The 10,997-nt window shown below is 46.9% G+C and overlaps 1 protein-coding gene across 2 annotated transcripts; it reads left to right on the forward strand.

The window, feature by feature from the left end:
- Positions 1-80: 80 nt before the first annotated feature.
- ido1 (indoleamine 2,3-dioxygenase 1) lies at positions 81-5,418 on the forward strand. Of its 2 annotated transcripts, none has more exons than XM_052067460.1 (10): positions 81-380; positions 842-937; positions 1,006-1,125; positions 2,202-2,320; positions 2,418-2,432; positions 2,513-2,612; positions 3,847-3,964; positions 4,046-4,097; positions 4,395-4,543; positions 4,619-5,418. In XM_052067460.1, exons 1-10 carry the CDS (start codon positions 288-290, stop codon positions 5,014-5,016), a joined length of 1,260 nt encoding a protein of 419 aa, XP_051923420.1. In that variant the 5' UTR covers positions 81-287; the 3' UTR covers positions 5,017-5,418. The 2 variants fall into 2 exon arrangements, with proteins under 2 accessions (XP_051923420.1, XP_051923421.1); XM_052067461.1 differs by having other exon boundaries at positions 846-937.
- The last annotated feature ends 5,579 nt before the right edge of the window (positions 5,419-10,997 follow it).

Here is a 10,997-nt window from a genome sequence, read left to right on the forward strand (position 1 = left end):
GTGCAACGTGGCACTCTATCTCTCATTGTAGATGAGAGGTAGATAGAAAAAGCCCCTATCTCTCTACCCCCCACCCCGCTCATTTTAAAAAAAATAAAGCATGTGCAGTGATTTTCCACTCTTGACGTACCATTGTGTAACGAGAGGGTCTCTTTTACGTTTGCCGTTGCGTAATTATTGACGATCGAAGTTTGACGCTGATGTGAACTCTGTGCTGGAGTCCATACAGGCAGCGGTCTTGTGAGGCATTCGGAGTGCTGCAGAACTTTTGCCGTCTTAGTTTGTCAATGGCTGCTTACAATGACTCCACAGCTCCTTCTTTCTCTCTGGACGTGTACCATTTCTCTGAAGACCTGGGCTTCATTTTACCAGAGCCTCTGGTAGGTTTAAATGCCTGTGGTGTTTTCCCCCACTTTGACGTGCCGTATCGAGTGAAAGTAGCCATTAAGAAGTTGCAGATTGGAAGTAAACGGTGTCTGGTAGATGTCAAATGATATCCAAGTTGAAAAAAAAAGACATTTAGGATAAATTTCCGGTTAGATAAGACTCAAAATTGCTCACATAGCAGCCTGACAACTGAATTCATAGCTCGTGATATTGATTTTGACAAACTGACCGGGAGAAGCCAAATTCTGGCATCATTGCTGTTTGCTTTGTCTTGAACTTTACTTCAAAAGGTTCAAACGAAGAATAATAAAAAAAACAAAATCAATCTTGCATTAACCCTTTTCTATACAGCACATGTCAGCTTACCCAATGGAGCAACCGAATGTTCGGCCATCATCTAACCCTTCTTACCGATTCTAACAAAGTGCATTTTATTCGGCATTCGTGTCCAAAGCAAGAACTTCCACCTTACTACCAACCATGGATGGACATTGCCCAGCGAGTCCCAGAGCTTGTTGAAGCACATGAGTTGCGCTCCCAAATTCAGAAGGTGAGTGGGCTCCATGAATTGACAAAGCCAGTTTTATGGAGTCATGGCTCAGTGTAGTATCCGCGCAGATGCCTCAACTGAGCATTCAGTACCTGCAGAGGCATAGGGAGCTTCGACTCGCCCACCTAGCCCTCGGTGTCATGACCATGGGATATGTTTGGCAGGAGGGTGAGAGCGACACAGTCAAGGTATCTCTCTCTCACACTTGGTTTTTAGACCCCTGCATGTCCCGGGTACCCCATTTTGAGAACCGATGCAACAGGATCAACTCTGCGTTTGCTTTTGTTGTTTTTTTGCATCAGCTCCGAGTGCTCTCTTCTCTATGGCATACGTGCTCATCTTAAACCAGGATACATGGCACATATCCATCCATCCATCCATTTTCTGGACCGCTTAATCCTCACTAGGGTCGCGGGGTGTGCTGGAGCCTATCCCAGCCGTCTTCGGGCAGTAGGCGGGGGGACACCCTGAATCGGTTGCCAGCCAATCGCAGGGCACACATAGACGAACAACCAACCACGCTCACATTCACACCTAGGGACAATTTAGAGCGTCCAATCAGCCTGCCATGCATGTTTTTTGGAATGTGGGAGGAAACCGGAGCACTCGGAGAAAACCCACGCAGGCCCGGGGAGAACATGCAAACTCCACACAGGGAGGCCGGAGCTGGAATCGAACCCGGTACCTCTGCACTGTGAAGCCCACGTGCTAACCACTGGGCTACCGGGCCGCCCTACATGGCACATATTTTTGTATTATTATTTCCAGGCCTCAGTTTGCTGCAGCCAATCGTAGGTCACTCCCGATGTTGTTAAATCGGAGTTAGCTCATGTTTTTTTTTTCCCCTTTTGAGTTATAGAAAATGATTCAGCTGGTCAGACGGTACCTGCCTGTATGAACGGCGCTTGTTCAGCGTTCCGATGTATGACGAGAGACGTAACAGAGACCGGACGCAACATTGTGTGTAAGGAATTCCAGAAAGGCGGGACACAGAGGTGTCAAGTTTGGCAACCGAGACCCATTTAAGCAATTGGCGCTTTCGTGCGTACACACCAGAAAGACAACCGGCACCCACGTCATCCCGTATCGAATTATCCGAAGGCGGGAGGCCAACGTCACGGTGTGAAAGCAGAGTCAATCTCGCATTTCACCGGGTTCTGGGTGTTTAAAAAAAATAAACCGGGAAATGGATGGATGGGTGGATCTGTTACAGCTCAGATGTGAAAATGCCAATGAGGCTTACACGTATTCTCTCCCTTTTAAGATGCTGCCACGCACTCTGGCCGTTCCATACTGGGAGCTGTCCCAACGCTTAGGACTTCCTCCAATTCTCACCCACGCTGACGCGGTGCTAGCGAACTGGCGCAAGAAGGATCCAGAGGGGTGAAACCAAATAACTTCCCAGCACATCTTTGTTGCATCTTTTAAAAAACTCTCATCTACCAATGTTCCATTTGTTTGTTTGTTTTTCTGTAAAAAGGCCGTTAGAAATAGAGTGAGTACATTTTTAAATCCTCGCATGAGCTACAGTTGCTCATGCAAAGTCAACTGAAGCTTTTGATTTACTTCATGCAGGAACTTGGAGCTGTTGCTCAGCATTCCCGGCGGTGAAAATGTGCGAGGGTTCTTCATTGTCACGTTAATGGTGGAGCTGGCAGCAATTCCTGCTCTGAGGGTGAAGATGTAGTCAGTGTTTGCATTTTAAACTTAAAGTTAGAATATATGCACCAAAGTATTGGGACGTTTCATCCATGCAACGGGGCAAACGGAATAGAAATAATTATTCATTCATTCATTCATCTTCCAAGCCGCTTGATCCTCACTAGGGTCGCGGGGGGTGCTGGAGCCAATTCATTCATTCATTCATTCATCTTCCGAGCCGCTTGATCCTCACTAGGGTCGCGGGGGGTGCTGGAGCCTATCCCAGCTGTCTTCGGGCAGTAGGCGGGGGACACCCTGAATCGGTTGCCAGCCAATCGCAGGGCACACAGAGACGAACAACCATTCGCACTCACACTCACACCCAGGGACAATTTAGAGTGTTCAATCAGCCTGCCACGCATGTTTTTGGAATGTGGGAGGAAACCCAAGTACCCGGAGAAAACCCACGCAGGCCCGGGGAGAACATGCAAACTCCACACAGGGAGGCCGGAGCTGGAATCGAACCCGGTACCTCTGCACTGTGAAGCCGACGTGCTAACCACTGGACTACCGGGCCGCCTTAGAAATAATTAGGTGGTCCCTTTTTTTGTAGCTTCCACTTTCCTGGGAAGACTTTTCAAGATTTTGGACGTGTTTGTGAGACTTCAGAAAAAAAAATACATTATTTGTATGATTGCAAATGTTTTGCTGTTGGGGTCGGTCGGGGTTGGTCAAGTTTTTCCACAGAATCAAAAACAGAATTGACCAGAAGGTGATGAAAAATTTGTATTTATCCATTTACGCAGCGGCCCGGTAGTCCAGTGGTTAGCACATGGGCTTCACAGTGCAGAGGTACCGGGTTCGATTCCAGCTCCAGCCTCCCTGTGTGGAGTTTGCATGTTCTCCCCGGGCCTGCGTGGGTTTTCTCCGGGTGCTCCGGTTTCCTCCCACATTCCAAAAATATGCATGGCAGGCTGATTGAACACTCTAAATTGTCCCTAGGTGTGAGTGTGAATGGTTGTTCGTCTCTGTGTGCCCTGCGATTGGCTGGCAACCGATTCAGGGTGTCCCCCACCTACTGCCCGGAGACAGCTGGAATAGGCTCCAGCACCCCCCGCGACCCTAGTGAGGATCAAGCGGTTAGGAAGATGAATGAATGAATGGATCCATTTACGTTTCAATACTTGGGTCCATATGGTGTAGCAAAAGCAGAACTTCAAATCCAGGAGGCAACGCGATTCTGATGTCGCATTGTGACCATGTTTCAGAGCATTCCTAAAGTGGTCAACGGCGTCCGATGTGGTGATACCAACGCTGTGGCCAAAGCCTTGGGAGACATCAGCCAGTCTATACAGAGCATGATGGATTGCCTCAAACAAATGCATGGTAGTTTCTTCATCGCTCTCTTAACCCCCCTGAACCGAACGTGCTCATTTCATTGCTCCGCACTGTATTTATCTCACATAGTGCACGTGGATCCATTAGTCTTCTATGGCATCATGAGGATCTTCCTATCCGGGTATTTCGATGTCTCGCTGCATCCCATTTGGGGTGGCAGTACGTATAAAAAGTCAACACACCCCTGTCCAAATGCCAGGATGTTGTCGTATATACCAATCAATTACGCCCAATCGTTTCAACTCAATTCTTAAAGAAATTCAAAGAGAGGCCGTAAAACTGATCTCAATTTAGTTTTTATTTCCTCTCTCCCGTTTTATTTATTTTGATACCACAAAAACCTCGCATTTGAACAGGGCAGGGATGTAGTCCTTTTAATTCACTCTTTTTTTTGGGGGGGGGGGGCATGCTTCCATAGATGGAAAGGCAACCCATGTATGCCAAAAGGTCTGGTTTATGAAGGTGTCCGGACGGAACCGATGGAGTATTCCGGAGGGAGTGCGGCACAGAGCAGCTTGTTACACTGCTTCGATGAACTTCTGGGAGTTAAACACGAGACCAAAAGCGGTAAGAGAAGCGGCTCATTTTTCGATGGCATGATTGTAGGCCCTCTTTGCGTGTGACGACAGTTTGATCACACAGGCGCCTTTCTAACAACCATGAGGAACTACATGTTACCCGCTCACCGACAACTCATCCGGGATATCTCGTTGCAACCCTCGCTGAGGACGTTTGTGCAACAACATGCCAGCGAGCAGCTAAGCGAGGCCTTTCAGGAATGCGTCAGCCATTTGTTGGCTTTGCGCAGCTATCACATCACCGTGGTCACTCGCTTCATCACCATCCCCGCCGCTAAAGCCCGCCAGCGACGGAACCAGATCGGGGAGGCAGAAGCGGAGGTGATCGGCAAGGCCCCCGTCGCGCTGCAGGAACGGGGCACCGGCGGCACCGACATCATGAGCTTCTTAAAGACTGTGCGGAATCAAACAAGAGACACCCTGCTGCCCGAAACAAGCAAAGCGATGAAGCACAACAGCTGATGCGGTGTCAGAGACGTCTCGTGAAAGCGGCGGTAAATCACAAGTGATAACTCAGCCCGCGATTTTAGATGTCATTTAAAAGATTACTTTTGGCCACGTACTAGCTTATGCGCTTGGCGCGCTTCACGTTTTGTTGTGCCTGTCAACAAGCCTCCGCCGCGTAGCCATGAGTGATGCGCATTATTTCGTCCAAACCACAATTCAAAACATTGCTGTGACGCTCATTTCAATTCACCCACTAGAACTCCTCTCATTTGAACTCGAATCCCAAAATGACATTGTCTTGTCCGGATCCGTGAAGATGGATCCCGGAAAACTTGTAACGATATGTTATTACCGAAACCCAAACTTCTTGGGAAGTCATTTATAGATTTACTTCAAATAAAGTGAAGAACGACCAAAGATGTTTGCGATTTCATTGCAACTCAAAATTATAGCTATAATTTGCCCTTTGAGGTTAATATTTACCTCAAAGGGCAAAATATGTGTCTTATTTGGGTTCAATTTGTATGTTCTCACCGGGCCTGGGCGGGTTTTCTGCGGGTACTCCGGTTTCCTCCCACATTCCAAAAACATGCATGGCAAGCTGCTTGAACACTCCAAATTGTCCCGAAGCGCGAGTGTGAGCGTGGATGTTTGTTCGTCTCTGTGTGTCCTGCGATTGGCTGGCAACCGGTTCAGGGTGTCCACCGCCTACTGCCTGAAGACGGCTGGGAAAGCATCCGGCACCCCCCCCCCCCCCCCCCCCCCACGCAAACCCTTGTGAGGATAAGCGGACCGGAAAATGAATGAATTGACCTAACTTGCACATTTTGGGAATGTTGGAGAAGCCTGATATATACATTCATTCATTCAGTCATCTTCCGTACCGCTTGATCCTCACTAGGGTCTCGGGGGGTGCTGGAGCCCATCCCAGCCGCCTCCGGGCAGTAGGCGGGGGACACCCTGAATCGGTTGCCAGCCAATCGCAGGGCACACATAGACGAACAACCATCCACGCTCACACTCACACCTTGGGACAATTTAGAGTGTTCAATCAGCCTGCCATGCATATTTTTGGAATGTGGGAGGAAACCGGAGCACCCGGAGAAAAGCCACGCAGGCCCGGGGAGAACATGCAAACTCCACACAGGGAGGCCGGAGCTGGAATCGAACCCGGTACCTCTGCACTGTGAAGCCGACGTGCTAACCACTGGACTACCGGGCCGCCCCAGCCTGATATATTTATTTATTTATTTATTTATTTATTTATTTGGGGGAGGGGCGTATCACCCAAAAAATTACAGTACTCTAAATGCCATCAGCCCTAAAAAACAAAACAAAACAGTTCCGACAGTTGGGAAACGCCTCAACAAGCCACTCATTCTTGTTTTAATCACATAGCAATAACGTCTCCATGCTCCTCACGTATGGCTATTTATAGACGTGCGACGATATCAGATATCCCCACGCGAAAATGTCCCACACTAAAATATTCACACCCTTGAAACTTTCCATCTCATGAAATAATCAGCTTTTGTTACCCTCTTCACGCATCTGCACATCTTTGCAGCGGGATTATCGCGTTGAGGCACAATGCGGGGCTGAGATGCATCACTTAGCATAACGGTTACCTCAACACTGCTGTCATCCCTCAGCCCTCACAATACTTCCTGATACTGAGAGTGTGGAAAACACAAAAGGAGTGGCGGGGATTGGTTTGTGCCATGAGTGGCTGTGTAATCTTCACCTTTCCTGGCTCTTGGCCAGCCGTGTTCCATTACAACGACACCCAAGCGAGATGCAGCAATTAGACGTGACAATTTGGCCATCACGTGTGACTGACTTAGCGCGCCACATTGAGAAATAAAAAAATTGGCAGTTAGTTCAATGGAATAGAACACGCTTTTATGAATCCTGCCATGGCGATTCCCGTGAGGGCTTCCTTGACTCAACCCACCTCTTATACCACCACTATCACATCGCGATTGCAGAGTTTAAAAATCCATACTCATCTAATGACACGCCAAAAGCTTAAAAAAATGTAAATGAACTTCATTGTACTCACAAGAGATGCCGATTCATGAATGTATACTTTTCGCTGCAGGTGTTTTTAGCTAAACGAACACGTTTTGCCCATGCTGAAGCACATCTAAAATCAATTCCAGCAACCAAAGTAACTGTTGGAACCTATATAATAATATTGCCACACATTTTTACAACAAAAAAAGCATATATAAATATTTCTCTTTCTCTTACTTACACACACACACACTGAAACAACACAATGTAACTCCAAGTGTATATATATATATATATATATATATATATATATCCATCCATCCATCCATCCATTCATCCATTTTCTGAACCGCTTAATCCTCACTAGGGTCACGGGGGGTGCTGGAGCCTATCCCAGCCGTCTTCGGGCAGTAGGCGGGGGACACCCTGGATCAGTTGCCAGCCAATTGCAGGGCACACAGAGACGAACAACCATCCACGCTCACAATCACACCTAGGGACAATTTAGAGCCTCCCATGCATGTTTTTGGAATGTGGGAGGAAACCGGAGCACCCGGAGAAAACCCACGCAGGCCCAGGGAGAACATGCAAACTCCACACAGGGAGGCCGGAGCTGGAATCGAACTCGGTACCTCGGTACATGCTAACCACTGGACTACCGGGCCGCCTCATATATATATATGTGTATATATATATATATATATATATATATATATATATATATATATATATATAGAGAGAGAGAGAGAGAGAGAGAGAGAGAGAGAGAGAGAGAGAGAGAGAGAGAGAGAGAGAGAGCGAGAGAGAGAGAGATCTATATCTATATATGTATATATAGATATATATATATATAGAGAGAGAGAGAGAGAGAATCAGATTTATTGTATGTGGAACACACAAGGAATTTACTTTCCCAGTTACAACCCGTCCAGAGGAACATAAAATGACCAACAGAGGGAGACAGAACAGGAAGCCTGGCTGCTCGCTGTTTAGCGGTCTAATGTCTTCTATGTGAAAGGAAAATAACAGGGGAGAGGGGGTAAAAAACGAAATACCTCCTTGAATGGGAGCCTCATTTGAGGCTGAGAAAAAAAATATAAACCTCCGCACATGCAGCGTACATTTAAAAGACAACACATCTCAAGATGCTGTGGGATGATGGAAGTGGGGGCAGGGGGTCTTCAGTCATATTTGTGAGCTGATTTGAATTTGCGTGCAGCATAACAGTGAAATGCTGATGCACCATGTTTGCTTGGGTGCCGCTAATGGACTCGTAATGCCGTGCTAAGAACCTATTTAAGAACCCATGAACATTTCTTGTATTCGGGGCTTTTGGTGATTTATAGACTAGGAGCATAACTTTAAAAATCTATTCTACTGTAGCCTGGAAGCCAGTATTTCATTCTCATGTTTCTGATATAAAATGCCACGTTTGCGCTACATTGAAAGCAACTGGGGATAAGGGCATAACAAATTAATTCCAGTGTTGTGAAATCCTACCGAACTGTGATGAGAACAGGGCGATAGGACGTGCTTTCCGACCTGAGAAACGGTCTGTAAAAATGTCCCAGAGGTCAGAGGGGTGGGGGGGAAAGGTGAGCAGAACTGACGCAGATATGGAGAGACTCGGACGCCTGTGTTTTCACATGTCGCAGCTATCTGATTAGATCCTTCTTCCATTGCCAAAGCAAATAATCCCTTTCCTTATTGCCTGACTCGGGAGGACTCCTTGACAACCCGACAGTAAACAAAGACCATCTCCAAGGATGTCTTCATTGTGTAGCCGGGGCTGGGCAGCCGCCAACTTTTCACCTCGCCATCACAACAGCGGCTGGTTTCAATGTAGGATATGACACACGCGCAGACGCATGTGCGTACTCGCCTCGCACACGTCAAGACGTGGAATTGTTTGCAGTAATGATAATTGTGCGAGAGCCATTACAAAACACAAGTGTCAAAAGTATTATCATTTGAAAAGCCGGAGCGATTTTCCCCGGCATAACAGCCGTCAAGTTGTGTTGAAAATGACTCCAGCATCCTTAATCCATCAATTCAAGCAGGCATTCGTGTCTGCTTTTGGAGAGACATTTGCATATCGGTTCCTTGCTGGTTGACCACAAGCTATCCTGGGGTCTTATTTCAAAAATGGAATCCATGTTGGTGCTGTTTATTGCACGCCAAGCAAAACTGGCGCATTTACTCATGCTGCGAATGAGCAGCGCTGGCAGCATTTCCAGAGTGATTGTATTTGGCTCGCACATCACCGGCACAGCTGGGATTTATGGGCCATGTGTACAGTACAGAAGGTGAGACTGAGTGTCATCGGGACATCGGCATCTTTGTCAAGAAGCGCATAGCCGTGGGTCCAGGGGCGTATTTAGTCAAGGGCACCTCCACATTCGTGCCCTGACAAGATTTTTTTTTTTATCATCAACTAAGAAGTTCTGAGCTCAACAAAAGACCTAAAAAAACTGATGCGATGTTGAAGTACAGAATTTAAAGACTCTCTACGCATGTTTTTTTTTTTTTTTTTAGCACATCTGTAAACACTTAAAATATAGCGGATCAAGTTCGTTGTTTATATTTTCGGTTTTATTTCGATATTTAAAATAATAGCTTGGCACAAATGGCACTTTCTGTTCAACATTGGTCTGAAAACACACAGATTTGCTATTTTATCAACTCATTTATTGAAACCACTACTGCCATCTAGAGGAGACAAAAACAACTACAACAACAATTGCTTCGTGAGGCAAGTTTGAAGCTTCCTTTTTCCATCTGTAATTTATGGCTGAAAACTTTTTTTTTTTAATCCAAATATTTACTTGAATTGATAATTGTATTGTTTTGAAAACCGGTTCCCAGAACTTGCTTGCTGGCAAAGTTTAATTATTGATTCCTCTAAATGAGTGATGAAATCACAGGCATTGCAATTGACGGTTTTGGTTTGACATTGGTAGTTTTGGTTAAAAAAAAAATGTTGGTTTTTCCTGCTTCATTTTCCTCCCAACAAGCTAACAACTATGTTTTGCTAAATTGCTACCCTCTTTCTGAATCAATCTGCACATGTGCAGTAAGAATGTGGATTAGTCCTTTGCATATGAAAGGGGAAACCATTTAAAGCGGTTGTGATGAATTGTTCACATGTGTGTCGTAGTGACTCGCTGATGGTGTAGCGGTACACTCACCTGACTTGGGTGCGGGCAGCGTGAGATCGGTTGATTGTCTCTGGATGACTGGCGGCCACTTCAGGGTGTTGTCCGCCTTCCGCCCAAAGTCAGCTGGGACAGGCTCCGGCAACTCCCCGCGACCCTGTTCAGGATAAGCGGTGTTGAAAAACGGATGAATGTGTTTCATATTAGCACATGAATTAAGACGAAAACAAATAATTGTTTCGAATTGAAAAACAGTCGGGCGGCCCGGTAGTCCAGTGGTTAGCACGTCGGCTTCACAGTGCAGAGGTACCGGGTTCGATTCCAGCTCCGGCCTCCCTGTGTGGAGTTTGCATGTTCTCCCCGGGCCTGCGTGGTCTCCTAATAAAGGAAGCATAATCATCCCGAAATGAACAACAGGTGTGCAGTCGGGGGAGAGAAAGCCCGCCCCCTGCAGGCAGGCACGGAACGTGACAGAGTGTGAGTGCGGATGGTTGTTCATTTCTGTGTGCCCTGCGATTGGCTGGCAACCGATTCAGGGTGTCCCCCGCCTACTGCCCGAAGACAGCTGGGATAGGCTCCAGCACCCCCCGCGACCCTAGTGAGGATCAAGCGGTACGGAAGATGAATGAATGAATGAATGAATGAAAAACAGTCTCTGAACCAAGTTTTTACGAGACGTTTGAGGGACCCTGGAAATCTCGGTGCCCCGGGGCAATTACCTGTGTTTGCTTAATGTTAAGCGCTGCCTCTGGACTGATTGTCTTTGGACGGCATTTCACTTGGAGAGCCGGGAAATATAAGCCATATGTACAGTACACAAGGCGA

Source organism: Hippocampus zosterae, chromosome 6, assembly GCF_025434085.1.
Source record: "Hippocampus zosterae strain Florida chromosome 6, ASM2543408v3, whole genome shotgun sequence".
Lineage (NCBI taxonomy): Eukaryota > Metazoa > Chordata > Actinopteri > Syngnathiformes > Syngnathidae > Hippocampus > Hippocampus zosterae.

Excerpts from the sequence above, each read along its gene's own strand:
- ido1 (XM_052067460.1), top strand. The coding sequence starts at position 288 with ATGGCTGCTTACAATGACTCCACAGCTCCTTCTTTCTCTCTGGACGTG. Across the intron at positions 1,126-2,201 it reads GTGAGAGCGACACAGTCAAG|ATGCTGCCACGCACTCTGGC; the intron begins GTATCTCTCTCT and ends CTCCCTTTTAAG. Across the intron at positions 4,098-4,394 it reads ATGAGGATCTTCCTATCCGG|ATGGAAAGGCAACCCATGTA; the intron begins GTATTTCGATGT and ends ATGCTTCCATAG.